We start from the raw sequence: 18356 nt of genomic DNA, 5'->3' as shown, positions 1-18356 counted from the left end.
TCACGAGGGATCACAGAGATGCATATGAAGACTTATTCTGATGTCAGGTGTGAACTGATGCTACGGGATCATCCAGACACATGTTAATACCAGGTGTGAACGGGGTCACTGATCTGGAGAAACGGTGGATTTCCCCTTTAATAAAAAGGGGGTCATCCTGATTCTTGTGGTGCTGTTCAGGAACGCTCAGAAAGTTTGCAAATTCAGAAGGTTCATCTGCTTCTTCATCACAGAGAGCTGTCACAGTCATATTTGTAGATATTATTTGTTGTTTCTTGAGCTGCATGAAGCAGCGACCCGAGGATAAAATCCTGGATCGAATGAGCTCCACTTTAAAAAAGAAGCCAGTTAGAAGTCATCAGTCGTATTGAGCTGCAGGTGTATTTCATGCTCAGGTTGTTAGTTGTAAATGTTTGGTTGATGGTAAAAACCTGAAGTCGTGGTCCTCAAGCTGCTGCGTTCAGAACTGAGCCAGACAGAAACATAATCCTGTAGGTGGAGGGGGGCGGGGTCCGGTCTCAGGTCATTTTTTAGGTCAGTTTCATAATGAGTCTGTGTGACATAACATAAACGTAGTGCGGTGGATTACTGACGGGGTCTGTAGTGAGGCGCGGTGCTGCTGTGCTGCTGGGTCACTGCAGGACAGAACACATGTTGGGCTGAACGGAGCCAACAGCTGGACCGCTCTGCTTCAGTCCAGATGTTTGGTCCATAAACTGGGATAAAAAAATGCTGTCAGATTCTACATCTGTTTAACTTTTAATCTCACTGTTTGTTTCTACTTGCATCATGTTCAAAATCATCATTTTATCATATTTGTTTTTAATATGACAGAAAATATTTCCTCACAATCCTTAAATAAAACTGAGTTATAGTTGCGCATCTGGTATCTGAATAAATTATTAGATTATTATTGCACTTTAAGGACAAAATAAATAAGGGATGTTTGTGTCTGCATTAGCAGAAAACTAACAAATAATTAAAACAAGAGGCAAAGTGTATGAGATAAGAATGAGTCTGAGCAGAGCTGCAGGATCAAATATCAAATAGTTGGAGTTTAACCATAAAAAGTGCTCACAGTTTAACAGAAAAACATTTTGGTGAAAACAGATTAAAAAGCCAGATTTACTCAGAATTGATCATAAAACACAGAGTCGGGTCATTTCTCCTCTTACCTCTGAGGATTTATGCTCAAACTGTTTAATATTTAGATTCTATCAGCATTAACTGTTCTTAGCAGTGCTGGGAGAAGTTTTACAGGGTTTCCACGGGTTCTTAAAAAGTCTCAGTCTAAAATTACATCATCTGAAAAGAAAAATGTCTTAAACTGTCTTCAGTGTGATTTTGACTAGTTGCATTAACTTAAGTCTCACATGTAAGCGTGCTTTTGGAAAATTTCTCAGAGCAACCCCAGATAGTTTCATGATAGTGTGTATGTGGCGTCTCCTCTCATCGAAAAACAGCGATGTCTGGATGTATAAACTTAAAATTGTTTCTGTTAGCATTAAAGCGAGATCTGGTTCAAGAACAGAATATGTAGTTCCTGGTGGAAGCCTGTTGAAAATATCAATCTTGAATCCTGCAGCACTTTGTGGCTCAAATTAGGGACTTGGGTATGAAAGAAAAACAGAAACTGCCACCAGGAAACATCACCAAATATTGTCTGTATTCACATCAAGAGCAGTAAGTTCAGCCTCAGTGCGACCCGCTCCTTTTGGTTCTGTTTTAAGCCTTTAGGGGATCTGGCCTGTGATGGTATACTTAAACCAATCACAGGTCCTCTCAGAGAGCTGTGATGTGCAGCTGCACATGCATGTTTCTCAGTGAGACCCCGAATCAAAAGCTGAAACTCCTGCAGGAAAAGTCACAATGAAACTGAATTATCAGGAAGAGAATCTTAAAAAGAGTCCAGCTAATGAGCAACATGCTCAGCCCAGGAGTTTGTCAGCTCACTCAGTTACTTTTGACTTCACCTTCAGTTGAGTTCATTCACGTCTATAAAGGGGCTTTGCTGAGGACTGAGAGGACGGGGCAGAGCTGAGACACAGAGCCGACAGACAGCTGCTCAGAGCCGGGGAGCTCTGGATGAGAGGGGCGCTGCCAGACTGGAGCTTCTGGAGGAAGAAACACCGTGGTCACTCTGATGCCAGCTCATATGTTTCAAACTTTTGGATTCACAAAGTGAATTTATATTCACTCCCGTTTGTCAACCTGTCTGCAGCAGCGAGCCACAAAGAAATCACGGACCCGCAGAGATGAGAGCTCAGCGTTTGTTTTTAAAGTTTTGTCATTAAAAAGTGGACTTATCTTGACATTTGCTGGTAAACCTGTGTGCAGCAGTGACCACAGAGAAGCAGATCGCGTGGACGTCTGTGCGCTCCACCTGTTTTCATGTTTGGAACTCTTTTTCAAGTAGTGATCAATCTGGCAATCATTTTCCCACTAATCAATTAGTTGTTTGGTCCATAAAATGTCATAAAATGCTGATCACAGTCCAAGATGATATTCTCAAATGTCCTCATCCAGAGAGACACTGAGAGACGGAGAGACAGAGAAAGGGCTCATGTGTCTCTCAGCAGGTTGTGTGTAATCTCAGTCTATTCACAGCTGGAGCCACCAGACCACTTTAACATGAGAGTCCAGTCTCACACACACACACACACACACACACACACACGGCTTACTGTCTGTGTTTGTGTGTGTTTGATTACTGGCTAATTTGCATGACGCGCCCTGCTGTGAGCTCACACACACACACGGTGGCACAGAGAGCCACACACACAATCCCGCTGTGTCAATGCCACTGATAGGATTATTGCAGTGTTTTATTACCAGAGAGACAAAAGACTGCAGCTAATTACTGTGTGTGTGTGTGTGTGTGTGTGTGTGTGTGTGTGTGTGTGCGTTACAGAAACACACTGATGTCAGCTTCCTGTCACGTTCTCCTGTAATTATTTGGACCCTTTTTATTGTAATTATTTTTTTCTCAGTGAAAGCATCTCTCTGTCTCCGTCTGTTCATCTATATTCTCGCCCTCACACGGTAAATAAACACCGAGCGTCACGTACTGCGCTGACATTTCACCCAAAACACCGCTGCAATAATAATCATATCATGTTTGTTTCAACAGTAGCAGGACACGAATCCAGAGCAAAATATCTGCCCTATCAGACTTACTGCAGATATTTATGATTTTGATGAGAATTGTTGAGGAAAAAAGAACAAATCTTCATGCAAAAATGTTTATCTGAATGTGTCTGAGTCAGGACTCAGACCTGCTCTATCAAACCAGAGACAAGATCTGTCATTTTACCTCACAGAACGCCGGAGTTACTTGTGTACAGGTGCCTCAATGTGTCAGTTCAGTGGTTCCCAACCTTTTTTTCTTGGAGCCCCTCTACTTGTATCTAAGGAAAGCTGAGTGACATGTGACTTGTATAACAGCAGTTTTCCATCAGAAAAGTCTGACAGCAGTTAAAGTGTTGAAAATATTGTAAATATAGCATACACTTAAATTGATATTGATTTTTTTTAAGTGGTTAAAATATCTTTTGTTGCTGATCCTGTTCACAGCAGCTCATTGCTTCTCTCTGCTTCTTCAAACTGTGAGTGTGTCGATCGACATCTACTGCACATCTGGTCTGTTCAGTTGGCAACACATGGACTAAATCCAACCGCTTAATGTCCTCATTTATTAATATGAAAAAATCTGCAAAGTTAATGGAGTTTATGGCATGGTGTGTATCTATATTAGAAGGCTAATTAGCCCCAGCTCTGTTGTTAAACACAGAGACACTTCTAATTTTAAAAAGTTTTAACTCTGTTGTTGCTGCTGCGTTAACCCTGTTTAAATGGAGGGTATTTAGGAGGAAAAAAATATGTAAAATGCGACATTGTGTTCATTTAAAGAAAATGATTACAAAGGTGTTTTGTTTGTTCCTGTGTCTTTGCACGTAATGTTTCTTTTCCAATTGTGAAAAAATTCAGGATAAACAAGTTTTAGTTGGGCTCAAACCTCAAATTGTCGCAGTACACTGCCTTGAAATTTGAAGCCACTTCAGTTGCTTTTTTACAGTGTAAAGTGATTTTTATAGTCACCAATTGCTCATACACCAAATGAAAAAAAGTTTCAATATTTCATCAACTAAAATGTGCATCATAGCCTACGTCTGTGGCTCGGTGCCTTTTCTTCTAAAGGCATGTCTTTTTGATGCTCAATAACCTCGCCAATTGATGCCTGATCAAAAGAAAAAATCTTCAGATAAAAGAGAGAATTTAACAGTTGAGGCTCCAGAGAAATTATTTTTTACCTTTTCTTTGTAAGGTTGTCCCTGTTCTAAACTAAGAGAAGACTTTATATGTGCAAATTTGCTGAGTGGTATGTTAGTAATGCCACCAAACAAAACCGTACTCCAGCTGCACAATCTGTGTGCATCACGTTGCCATGGGAACCTCAGTTTGATGGATGGTGATGCAGAAAGTGGCTTCAAGTCATATTAATACGTCAAATTCACACAGCAGATCATCTTAACACTAAAAGAATGATGAAGCAGCTTTCTTTTTAAGTTTGATTCTGATTGGCTGCCAAGTCTGTTGATATTACAGCTCAGATCACTGATTAGAAAATTGATTAGTCTGTCCTGTTTATCATGGATAATATCCAATCAGTAAAAAAAACTGCCAGAAACTAAAGTGATTTCCGTGTCTCCTTCATTATGGGACAGGATCATGTTTAATTACTGTTAATGGTTTAATCTGCAGCTGTCAGTTAGAAATAAACAGCAGCATTAAGAGCTCATTAAGTCACTTAGTTAGTTTCTGACAGCATTCTTCTTCTCTTGTCTTATTTGCAGCCACAGTGTTGCTTTGAGCAGTAATATATTTTTCATGTTCTCATGGTTCTAACATGTTAATCCTGACCGAAGCGGCGGATCACGATCGCTTCACGTTGTCATCAAATGACCATCAAACGCCTGTTTTTATGTATCTGGATGTGTAGATCAGCCCTCAGCTAAACTTGTGCTCCGTTTGTTTGTTTGTTTTTCAGAGGTTGAGGCTCCACTGGGGTGGAAACAGCAGCTGATTGGTTGACCCGTTGGGGAGGTCAGGGGTCGAGGGCCATGGCGGGGCGACTCCTCCTCTTCCTGTTAATCTCTGTGACGCTCAGCCACGCCCACTTCACCTTTGGCCAGCGTCTGAAGCCCCGCCTCCAGAGAGACCGCCGCAACATCCGGCCGAACATCATCCTCATCCTGACCGACGACCAGGACCAGGAGCTGGGTCAGTCAAACACAAACCTATTATTACTATCAGTATTATCAATAATGATTGATTATTGATTCTGTTATTGTCTAATAATGCTTTTTACTATTAACACTGATGGTATTATTGTTCATAAAACTTTATTAAATAACGTCACAACAACAACAAAAAGAAACAATCAAATCTTTTATGTCTGAAATTCAAATTTGTTTTATTGGATCAACCTTTCACTAAACTCCGCCCCCTTAGTTACTGTTGCTATATCTGACATAGATGATGATGATATGATCATGATATCTTTTCGCTTCAGAACTTAAAGGATCAGTGCGTAAGATTTAGTGGCATCGCGGTTATTTTGCAGACTGCCAACATGGTGCCTAACCCTCCCCTTCCTAGCGTGTAGGAGAACCTGTGGTGGCCGTGAAACTCATGTGAAAGGCCCTATCCAGAGCCAGGAGCCAGTGGTTGGTTTGTCTGTTCTGGCCACCCGGTGGTTCAACATGGCGGCCTCCAAGGACGAGGACCAGCGCCTTCTTTAGATATAAAGAATTCATTCTAAAGGAACGAAAACACAATTCTTTTTCTTGGGTGATTATAATGAAAACATGAATATTATGTTTAATTTCTACCATATTCTGCCAATAAATCTCTGTAAATCTTACACACTGGACCTTTAAGCAGTTTACAGTAATAATTGTTGCAGATTTACCTGTAATAGTTGCAGTAATTTTTTAAACTATGCGTCTTAAATTCCAGACAGATCTAAACAAAAGCTGGTCTGGGTTCAGACATGTGAGTCCACCGACTCCACAGAGTCGACTGATTCTGGTCTGGCATCAGGACATTAAGCCAGTGCCAGTTTCTGTTGAAAAATGATCAGTCCAGTGTGCACCGCAGGGGGCTAACGATTAGGCAATCAGCTCCACCAGAGGGACTAATGCCATCAAGCTGTTGTCAAGCTGTTAGCTGCAACCAAGGAGGAGTAATAACAAAAATGGCGCCTGCTGCAGACAAGACGCACGCTGCTGTCTTCTCAGTATCTCCTGACATTATAGTTTGTGTTTACTTTGCTCCAACCCAGTCTTAAAGTCCAGGAAAACCAGTATGTTGTTAATGAAATGGTTTAGTCAGACTAATTTTATTATTACAGAAAAGAATGAATTTGGTGAAACCCTTTAATAGACACTTGCGTTTGCTTTTGCCTTCTTTGGAACAACGGCAAACATCGTCAGTGTAATAATAGTCTCTCTCTCTCTCTGTAGGTTCGATGCAGGCGATGAATAAAACCCGCCGCATCATGGAGGAGGGCGGGACTTCCTTCTCCAATGCCTTTGTGACCACGCCCATGTGCTGTCCGTCACGTTCGAGCATGCTCACTGGGAAGTAAGAGAGACCTTCATTTTTAACCAACTCACTGGCTTGTTGGTTTTTTGAAAGATTTAAAGGATCATCACACTCATTTTACTAATTTTACTTACTCATTTTAAATAAAGTACATTGAGGTTGATTTCATTTTTCAAGTAAAACCAATTTTATTTTTATTTTGGTGATGTTCTTTTTAATAATGTATGAATGAAATGAACACCAGCACCCAATGTTGACATCAACCTGAAGCCCACGCTAAAATATGCTTCGTTCTGTCTCTCTCTGTCCAGGTACGTCCACAACCACAACACCTACACCAACAACGAGAACTGTTCCTCGATGTCATGGCAACGGCAGCACGAGCCGCGCACCTTCGGGGTCTACCTCAACAACACTGGATACAGGACAGGTAGAGACACACACGCTCAAACACACAAAAACACACACAGGATAGAGCTTTCATTTCTCAGTTTATTACTTTTATGACTCTCCTCCTCCTCCTCTTCCTCCTCCTCTTCTTCCTCCTCCTCCTCCTCCTCCTCCTCCATCCTCTTCTTCCTCCTCCTCCTCTTCTTCCTTCTCCTCCTCCTCCTCCTCCTCTGGTCTTCTCTCCTCCAGCCTTCTTCGGGAAGTATCTGAACGAGTATAACGGCTCGTACGTCCCCGCGGGATGGAGGGAGTGGCTCGGTTTGGTGAAAAACAGTCGCTTCTACAACTACACACTGAGCCGCAACGGAGTCCGAGAGAAGCACGGAGCACAGTACCCACAGGCAGGGACACACACTCACGACACACAACACAAAAAAACACACAACATGTAAGGAAAGGACATTTATCCCCGTGTGGTGCACACAGAGATAAATGCACATCACAGCCTTAAGTTCTTATTAAATCTTCAATTCACACAAAAATAGAAAAATGTGAAAATGTAAAACTGTGACGTGCAGGTTACAAAGATAAATTTGCATCTGTTGCTTTTTATTTTATGTTGTTTCTTTGTTTTTTTATGTAAAGCTCTTTCCTGCAGCAGCTACAAACAGAAAACTCCAGCCTCTTGGTATCTGTCAAGTTCAGCCTACTACCTGTCATAAAAGCTTTTTAATGGACCTGTTCATGTATCAAGATCATTCAGTTTTCTTGCAGTTTCCTGGAAATGACTGAGGTGGAAAAAACAGAGATTTCTTTTGTACAGAAGCTCCATTTAAACTTAACGGTTCTATGTGGAACATTCAGAAAATCCTTCTTATTACAGTTTTTCACAATCGCTAAAACTTTTCATGTTCCTACATGCCCTGAACACTGTGTTTTCCATTTTTTGGTGTAGTGTGTAGTAATGTAATGTTTGTGTAATGACTGGCTGTGTGCAGGATCTGAAAGCAGAAGAGTTTGAATATTTGGTTTTGTAATGACACTGGTGGCTGTTAAGTCAGCTGCAGTCAGCATCCTGTTGTTCATGCTCACACTCTGCAGCATCATGGGCACAATAATTGTTTTTCTTTTTCCCAGGATGGTGAAGGCATGATCCATCCTAATCTGCCTCTGACTGGTTTGTCCTGATGTTTTTACACTCCTCATGCTTCAGTGTACCCAAACAAACTAAACCAACAAAGGCAATGAGTACTAGCCAATCAGAGCCTGAATGGGGCGGGTCATGACTCGGCCAAAAACAGCAATGTAACATACAGAAGACTATCATGTTTAGAATAAAGTTACTATCTGTAAAGTTTCTATATTTGATTTGGATCATTGGCTGATGATACTAACTAGCTTACTGTTTGCAAATCACCACATCAGCCAACGGCAAAAAAGCAGCTGATGGCGGATCCACACCAGGCAGCCGAACCACAGCCAGCTGACTAACCCCAGCTCAGCTCGTCAGCTGCTCCTGCCTCACATCGCTTGGACACTGTTGCTTTGTACCTTTGCATCATTAATTGTTGCTAAAATCAACAGTTTCTCTTCATCCATAAGTCTGTATCATGGATCATGTTAGCGGTGAAGTCATTTGACAAACCAGCTAAGAAATGAGCAATTTTGTCAACTGCAAGACGAGAAAAATGCAGCAGTCTGTAGGAGTCCTCTTATCAAATAAAATATATCATGATTAACCATGTAATATCACAGTAGATATCGTCACAGTCTGGCACTGTATCACAACATTTTTCTAGTGCAATATTCAATATACTGTTGCATCCTTAGCGAGTGAGCAAGCTAAAGTTAGCCAGCCAGCTTCAGGCCAGTCACACTGCATAGATCCAGTGCTGATCGCTCTGCAACACCAGCCGACAAAACCACTGAATAAGCTGAATTTATCCACTCAAGACAGTATTTTGTTATGTTAGCTAGCTAGCAATTCATCAGCAGTAGCAAGCAATCTAACTTTAGCTTACATTAGCCAGCTAAAACCACAGGATCACAATGTATTTGACATTCTTCACAGTAACATTAGCAGTGACTGTGTTATGGTGGGTGCTGGTTGTTTGTTGACATTAGTGGACTCTATTTCTAGACTAACATTAGCTATGGTTGCACACTGTTGGTACTGTCAGGAAGCTGCTGAGAGGTTAAGTCACTCTGGAGCGCACATAAACCTCACATCCTTTAACTTTCCCTTAAAATTTTGTGTTTGATTCTGAGTCCTTTACATGGAAATCAGTTCACAGGTCGTTATAAGCAACCAAGAACATATTGCAATCTGTACACACATTGGAAAGAGTAATTCATACATGTAAATTATTCATTGGAAACTTTATTCTCATATATGTTGAATTATCTGCATGTTGACAGCATTACATTTGTGCATCTGCACCGACTAAAAGGCTTTATGAGTTACACAAGTGAGCACTGGAATCTATCAAATACAAATGTATTAATTGGATGATGTTTTATCTATAATTAGTATCAAATTATATGGTTATTTCCAGGAAAGTACTTGGAAAGTGTTATTATTATTGTTCTCAGCTCACTGGCCTGTAATATAAAGAGATCAGAATAGTTTGTATGAGTCATCCTGCTCTCAGAGAGAATACGTAACATCTGTGTGAGTGATCTGGATGAAACCAGTTGACCTTCAGCTGGTGGGTTTGGATAGACTCGTCACCGCAGTGGCCAGGAGGAAAAGGGGATGAAAAAGCTAAAAAAAGAAATTGTGTGTTTTTGTGTGTTGCAGGACTACCTGACCGACCTGATCACCGCCGAGTCGATCAGGTATTTCCGCTCGTCGAAGCGTGTTTATCCTCACCGGCCGGTACTGATGGTTCTGAGCCACGCTGCGCCGCACGGACCCGAAGACTCGGCACCGCAGTACAGCACCGCCTTCCCCAATGCATCGCAGCACATGTAGGCCCCCACACACACACAAACACACACACACACACACACACAAACACACACACACACACAATGAGACTAAGCCACTGTAATCCAGCTGAACAATAGAGCAGCTCTGCTCTGCACTGCAGGATAAATCCTGAAGCAACACGACTAAAACGACACAATCCTCCCTAATATCTGTGTGTGTGTGTGTGTGTGTGTGTGTGTGTGTGTGTGTGTGTGTGTGTGTGTGTGTGTTAATAATTCAGGGGTTTCATTTCATTCCTTTTAGAAGAAATGACTCATTTCTCATTTGAACTTGATTTTATTGAAAACTTAACTTGAGAGGTGAAGTCCAACTCTGAATCCTGAGTCAGAGACACATCTGTCCGTCCACCTGTCTGTTAGCTGACAGACAGACAGACAGAGACGTCACAGTATTGTCAGTCAAGTGTTCCTCATGCAGCTGTAGATGTAAACAGATGCCTGAGGAAACGCTGGCTGCACTCCTGCTGTCAGGAGACCATTTAAATCCCATCCAAAGCTCAGCAGGCTTTTTGTTAACACAGAAACTCTGCTGGAACAGACAGTAATCCCTTTTTCCTCTGAAAGGCAGAATAAAACAAAGTCACTGTATAACTAAATGTAGATACACTGTCCTGATAAACATTTGACTCTTCACATGGAAACAATCTCATCTTTCAGCACAGAAACACAAAGACTTTCAGACTGCAGTTCACTTATACATCATCATTGTAAATATGGACAGCTGTTCATGTACATGTGTTTGCATGAAAACAGGCAAGTCAACAACTTTGCTCACAGCCAACAGGAGGAGTTGCTGTAAATCACATTTCTACTGTAACGTTTTTCCCAGGTGTCAAACTGGCTTTTGTTGTTCTAAAGGCTAAAACACGCCTCCGCTGGACGCCAGCCACCCATATTATTTACTATGGACAAACCCCACACCGCTGGCAGGTGCCAGGCACGCACCTGTGTGTCACTGTGCCGTCCTGTGGCACGTCACGCCACTGTCCTGTTCCCAGCGTCGCTGTGTCTGGGATAAGGCGCCCTTTCCCCCAAAAAAACAGCTGTTTGGTGCTTCAGTACAATGTTGGCCAGACTACAGATGATATTGACTTGTGTGTTTCTTGCTTTTCACTGTAGTTTCATCCGCTCCACCTGCAGCTCTTCTCTCCCTCTGCTCGTCTCTGTCTCTCATGTGTGTAGAACAATGGACAGACTAGAGCCTCTTTACAGACACCTGTGCTGTTTGTCTTGACTCGGTTTGACTCTGTTCGTCAGCTCAGTGTGGCAGGGATTCATGTGTCAGCTCTGCTGACGTGTGTGTGTGTGTGTGTGTGTGTGTCTTTTAGCTCTCTTTAATGTAAAAGCTTTTATAATGAAGCAGCAAACTCAGGAAGTCACATCACACGCCACACGCCCGTTGTGTGTTTTAGCCTTTAGATGCTGTATCCCAGTGTAAAAGGGCTGCTAACTGAGCTAACGGATTACATGTTATGTGATTACATAATTAGAATAGAAAACAAATGCAACTGTTTTCTATTAAAGTTACTGTTATGGGTGTATTTTGGACCCAAGTGCAGCACACAGAACCACTGAGATAATTGATAATGATCTTTAATAAAGCACAGGCAAAAACAGGAGTGTGGGCAGATGAAGACACACAGGTACCAGTTCACAGGGCCAGGAGCCCACACACAGTCTCCGAGCCGAGCAGGTCACTAATGCAGGAGAGCAGACCAGGAACAGGAGCAGGAAAAGTCGGGGCCAGGTGGAGGAGTCGGAGCTGAGACAGCTGACAGGACAGGCAGACCAGCCGACAAGGGAGGAGCAACAGGGAAGTTGGGACCAGGAGGAGAAGTGATGACAGACGGACTCACCAAGCCGCTACAGGGACAGGCAGGCAAAACAAGGAACATAGAGACAGATCTCACGGTCAGGGACAGAAGGCTGTGGTGAATATCCAGGAACCAGGCAAGGCAGTAGAACCATCTGGAAACAAGTGAGAGCCTGGAGAGGCTTTATACTGGGCTGATTAGGGATGAGCTGCAGCTGAGCTTGCAGGTGGGTAGAGTTGGGCTGATGAGGTGGGAGTGGCTGGCAGGTAGAGTGGAAAACTACTGAGGCAGAGTGAGAGGAGAGAAACTGGGCCTGCAGAACTGTGACAGGTACAGGTTAAAAAAAGACGTAATAATATTACAGATATATTTATTAAAAATTCTAGCTGTGAAAATGCTGCCATCATCCAAGAGCTTGACTTCTAACTTAAATAAACATTTAATGTTAACATTACAGCTAAGACCAACTTCTAACATTAGCTACACAGAAATCCAGAAAGCTAGCTAACCTGTCAAAACTACTACACTTAACAAAGTGGTGCAGTGGTGCAGTGGTGCAGTGGTTAGCACTGCCACCGCAAGAAGGTCCTGAGTTCCATCCCCCAGCTCCCCAGGGCCTTTCTGTGCGGAGTTTGCATGTTCTCCCCATGTCTGCGTGGGTTCTCTCCGGGTTCTCCGGCTTCCTCCCACAGTCCAAAGACATGCATGCAGGTTAATTGGTGACTCTAAATTGCAGGGTATGAATGTGAGTGTGAGTGGTTGTCTGTCTATGTGTCAGCCCTGCGATGAACTGGCGACTTGTCCAGGATGAACCCCGCCTCTCGCCCAATGTCAGCTGGGATAGACTCCAGCAGCCCGCGACCCTTCCGGAATAAGTGGTTACAGAAAATGAATGAATCAACAAATGGAAAACATTATATTTGGGTAAAGAATTTGATATTTAGATTAGGTTACTGACTACATCTACAACAGGAAGAAGACCAGCTCCTCGTCTGTCAGACGTTTTTTATTCCACCAAACCTCATTTTTCAACCTGATGAAAAATCTGGATGGAAGATTCTGTTTTGGCTTCAGCTTTTCCCCGAAGTAATAAAGCAGGAATTTAGTGAATAAAGACAAAATAAGAGAGAAACACTTCAGCGGGGATCAGGCAGGTTATGGTGCAGAAATACGGTCAAATAAAAATCATGTTTTTACTGTCAGATTACACAGAAAACACTTAAATACAGCAGGTGGAATTCAAACAGAATATTTAAATGAAAACAGTGAGTCCCTGACACAGTCTGACATGTGTGACAATAAACCAAAAGTTTTCATTCATACTCTCATATAAGTCAAGGCAAGTTTATTTATACAACTCATTATGTGTACAAAGGCATTTACATAATGTATAAGAGACATTAAAGAAGGATACAGCATGAAGCAAATTAAAAATTCAAACGAGACAGTCGAGAGGCCAACAAATCAATTCCAAATATATTAAATATATATTTATTGTGTATTTTAATAGGTCAGTTACATACAACACTGTAATTTAATACTTTTTTAAAATATCTGCAAAATAGAGAACAATACAATATGAAACATTGATTAAATACATATAAAACTGAAATTTAAATGTATATATACCTTTTTTTGTTTTCTTTCTTCTTCTCCTTCCTTGAGATTTTTTGGCAGTTGTCAAACAGTTGCTTTTGTTTCCAGCTCGTGACCTCTTCTTCTTCTACTCTGTTTATTACGATAAACAGAAGACTGTAAACTTCTGACAAAACTATCCCGTCTAAGGTCTCGGTTATTTTCTCTAAACCAGTTGATAGAAACACACATTTCACATTTTCTTTCTCATATTTTTTACTTTGATTTTGTGAAATTTTACAAGTTGTCTTCAAATTCGATTGACAATAGACAGAAACACGACTAGTGTTCAAACCCAGAGAAATCCACATTTTTACTCAAAGTCATAGTTAGTTTCATTTGGTCACCTGTTTGTACAACTTCCAGGAAACCACAGGAAACGGCCTATCTTACAGTTGACATATTTGCCATGTCTGCAGGATAGCAAACAAACTTGCAGCTCATCTGTGCGGCCAGGAGATCTAAAAATGAAGGTAAAACCAAGGCGTAGTCATAGACGGAATAAAACCTGATCGAAATGCAAAGTCTGTGGTGAAATCAGTCTGTCTGTACAAGATAGAAACCGGCATGCTTGCCTCTCCTCTTGACTGCACCGTCTTTCTCGCCCGCTTCACAGCCGAGTTGCACAACAATGGCAATGATAATAACGAATTCTAAAATACAACATAATTTCAAAGTTCTTCAGTGTGAATCATAACCAGTTACATATCTGCATGACATTTACAGTTCATGTATTGCATTACTTTTTGTAGGCATTAATGTAAAATAAACTATTCACACATGAAGCTGCTTTAGAGACAGCAGGACGTCTCGATATATTTCGTACTCTCGTGCTTTCACTTCTTGACGCCTCACACGAAAATCTTTTCTCTTTGTTTCCTCCTGGTAAATCCATTGTCTTGCTGCCAAAGCTTGTGCTCCTGATGCACCTGCTTCTTAAAGGTGATGAGAACTTTCTGATTGGTTTATTGCATGTTTGGTCTAAACTCACCCATGAATTAATCAGGGCACTAAGGCATAGGTGTATCCTGCTGTTTGCTGCCAGTGCAGGCGGCAGGACAGGGCAGGATACTCCTGCACTCCAGGTACAAGACAGCAAAGGTGGATCTGGACACATCTTGAATAAGTCAAATCCACTGCAGCTCGTGCATTCAACTTGCACTTTAGATGTGAGTGAGGAACGTAACTAAACATGACATGAATAAAACTTCTAGAAATGACTTAAACTGTGACCATGATTCCTGACTGAGTCATGTCAGATTTTCAGTGGTGGAGTGGTGGTTGTTTTAACAATGAAAACAAAAATCCCCATGATCTTCATGATGTCATCAAACCACTTTTTTAAAAAAAATTGTTTTCATGTGCGACATCCATAGTGGCATATTTTTTTTACGTGGCCTGTAGTGCTGTTTATCCAACCACATGATTTTTCGGTGTGGGTAGCTTTCGGAGATATCGACCACAGACATGTCTGCCGTCTCGCCAGTATCACGGGACTAAATCTAAATCACTGGGACTGTGGAGCTCAAAGCACCAAAAAATATGTTTGAAAAACTTTTTCCAGGAATCATGACCTGGTTACTGAAGATAATCCACAGACCTTGTTGTGAGCAGTTTCATGTAGGATGAAGAACAAAACATTCATGCAGCAATTTGGTGGATCTTTTCATTTGCGTGCAGAACTGACATCATCTCCATGACGGTTTTCTGGACCTTGGTGCTCTGAAGTGACGGTGTGAACACTCAGTCCACCAATGTGCCGCTCCACATTCATTCAGCATGTACAAACACACTCTGCCATCTGCAGCCTGTTTACATGTTCTGACCTCCTGAGCAGAGGAGCAGCTCCACACATCAGACTGACTGAAGCTTTACAGCCAGTGACGTTTGTTCTACGTGAAGCAGATTTAGATGGTTCCAGCTGTCCGGTCAGGAGGAAGCAGAGCCACAGAGTCGAGCTCAGCGTAATGTTTAAGGTTATTTCTGTCCCAATGCAGAGATTTAATTATGTAGCTGCCGAGGAGAGAAGAGGAGGAGAGAGGAGGAGGAGGAGAGAGCAGTAAATGAGATGGCTGATGGGAGTCATTCATTATCCACACAGAACACACTGTAGGAACATCCTCTGTCGCTAACACAGCGTGTGTGTGTGTGTGTGTGTGTGTGTGTGTGTGTGTGTGTGTGTGTGTGGTATTAATGAACAGGAGAATCTGCTGTCATTACTCCACACACAGCTGGATGTGTCCCACAGCCTCCAAGCACATGTACACTGAGACACACACACACACACACACACACACACACACACACACACACACACACAGTCTTATGCTTAAACACCAATCATAAACATCACCTGTGTCCTGGATGATCCAATCACATGTGGGCAAACACAAGCGCCATCTACAGGGGGCATTGGGTTTTAGCCCCTCCCCCCCCAATGGAAGCAAATCAGTAAAAATACAGTTATAAAAATGTCATAGACTAACAAATTTAATTGGCATTTGAAAGGACCACAGATGAAGTCATAGCATGTACAATTTTATTCTTAAGATTTAATTTTTATGCAGGGTGGTGATTGTTTTATTGCAGAGCACAACAGAGTGCTTTAATTAATTAGTTAAAAAGTACAAAGCACCATGAATTCAAACAGCTCTGATCATTAATGCACTTAATTCACTAACTTGTGGCTCAACCATCTAAATTAGACACACAGGAGGACGTCTGCCACCAGCTTTGTGTAGAAATACTTCAAAATATTAAACAATGAAGATGTAAAATGTGCACCCTGCTGGAGGGATAAAATGCACTGGACTTGAGTTTTAAAGCCCAAAACCTCTAGAACACTGGATTTATACTTTATTCACAACACATCTGGGTGAAATGCTGCAGCATGTGATGGATTTACCTTCAGCAGTTGGCTGTGACAAAAAGCACCTCACTGAACAAAACCTCCGAAAGAATCCATCTGAAGCTTCACAGATGTGAGTGAGAGGTTTTTTAGAGTTTTTCTTTGAGATTTGAGTGATCATTAACTTTATTAAGCTGACTGTATTGAACACTGCAGTGCACACAGTGAACACTGAACATGAACAGAATATAGAATCTGTCTCAGCTCAATTTCATCACTTTGAAAACCAGTTTTATAAGTTGTTGAGTTCAGACTTTCTGCTTTGTGAAACGCTGTCTAAAATAAATCCTTAATTATTTGGAGCTTCCTGTAAATTCAGCAAATGTTCTTCATGAAGTTATTTCTTTCTCTGTGTAAAAAACATTGTGTCCATTTGTCCCAGCGTGTTGGCTGCTATTCGATTTTATTTTATTTACATAACCTTCATTTAACCAGGTGAGTCCCACTGAGATTAATAATCTCTTTCTCAAAACAGACCTGGACAAGACAGTTAGCAGTGAAAAAACACAAAGTTGTGGACAGAGACACAAAGGGAGACAAAAAGCCATTAACAAGCACTGAAATTTACTCCTTCTTGGAGCTTTTGTGCGGGCAGGGAAGCAAGTTATTTCTTTCTTTGTGTAAAAAGTATTGTGTCAGTTCATCCCAGCATGTTGGACTGCTGGCTGTAAACAGAAGTGATGCAGCTGCAGGTTTATTTGCATATAGAGCAGGGAAGTGACACCTGAGAGTCATGTGGAGGCTCTGTGACACTAATTTTCTATAATTTTTCCATTTTTCTCCTCCTCAGTGTGGACATCTTCTGTCCCTCCACATTAATATCTAACATCTCTCTCCCTTTATCTCTGATTTCCCTCCTCCCCAGTACTCCCAGTTACAACTACGCTCCGAACCCAGACAAGCACTGGATCATGCGTTACACCGGACCCATGAAGCCCATTCACATGGAGTTCACCAACGTGCTGCAGAGGAAACGACTGCAGACGCTGCTGTCTGTGGACGACAGTGTGGAGAAGGTAGAGAACACACACACACACACACACACACACACACACACACACACACACACACACACACACACAACAGGTACCACAGCTGTTCCTGCTCACACCTGAACAGCGTAAGGTACTGATAGTCTGTTATTTAAAGTTAAATCTACAGAAAACTGTCATCAAACACTAAACAGTATGTAAACAGTGTCCTCTCTCTGTCTGTCTTTGTCTCCGTGCGTCTCAGCTGTACAACATGCTGGTTGAGACAGGCGAGCTGGAAAACACCTACATCATCTACACGTCTGATCACGGCTACCACATCGGACAGTTTGGCCTCGTCAAAGGTAAAAAAAAAATCAGGAAAAATACTCTGAGCAGAAACTCTGTTGGCTCCTTTCCAAGTCAAGCCACAAAACTTAAAGTAAATTAAAAGTGTGAACTCCAGTCTTTCAGGTGTGAATTAAGAATACACCTGAATCTTATTATTCATTCAGGAAAACACAAATATGGGGTTGTAAACATATTTCTTCTATCTGAAGTCGCTCATTATTTTTTGGAAAAACTCAGCTCCATGATTACCACAGCAGAGTTAAAAAAGGCTCATTATTCTCAACTGAAGGATAGTTTTTCCATTTTTCTGATGAGTGCAAAACAGAACTTTTAGATTTTAATAAATCTTCAGTTTTCAGATTTTTCATTATTCCCCGTTGAAAGGGGAGGTGGTGGTGGCTTCAGAGAGTTCATAAAATTTAATTTAGCCAAAAATAAAAAGAGAGAGAGTGATGAAAAATACAGTATGAGGTTGTGGAAATGCTAATATTTAATCATGCTGATGCTTCGAAGGTACAACAGTTGCACTGCCGGTGAATATTAGGCTAAAAAATAAAATATTTGCCTGATTTAACGGCACTGTCCCACCTCTGGTCTTCTATCCAGATACAGATACAGAGACAGATCATTTTATCGGCTCATCAAAAATAGATACAGATAATAACGTCTCTGTGTACCTGTACTCTGAAT

The 18356-nt window shown here is 41.6% G+C and overlaps 1 protein-coding gene across 1 annotated transcript in view; it reads left to right on the top strand.

Moving 5' to 3' along the window:
- The window catches only part of LOC146324588 (extracellular sulfatase Sulf-2-like), a 115082-nt gene that overhangs the window by 72463 nt on the left and 24263 nt on the right, over positions 1 to 18356 (top strand). The window contains exons 4-10 of the mRNA XM_084720162.1: positions 5048 to 5280; positions 6525 to 6645; positions 6918 to 7036; positions 7246 to 7397; positions 9797 to 9966; positions 17210 to 17360; positions 17581 to 17680. Of these exons, the coding sequence (XP_084576288.1) occupies positions 5121 to 5280; positions 6525 to 6645; positions 6918 to 7036; positions 7246 to 7397; positions 9797 to 9966; positions 17210 to 17360; positions 17581 to 17680 (973 nt within the window). The 5' untranslated portion in view covers positions 5048 to 5120. The remainder of the gene's footprint in view (positions 1 to 5047; positions 5281 to 6524; positions 6646 to 6917; positions 7037 to 7245; positions 7398 to 9796; positions 9967 to 17209; positions 17361 to 17580; positions 17681 to 18356) is intronic.

Source organism: Lutjanus erythropterus, chromosome 6 (genome assembly GCF_056507025.1).
Source record: "Lutjanus erythropterus isolate fLutEry1 chromosome 6, fLutEry1.hap2, whole genome shotgun sequence".
NCBI lineage: Eukaryota > Metazoa > Chordata > Actinopteri > Lutjaniformes > Lutjanidae > Lutjanus > Lutjanus erythropterus.
This window is presented reverse-complemented; position numbering and strand designations above follow the sequence as displayed.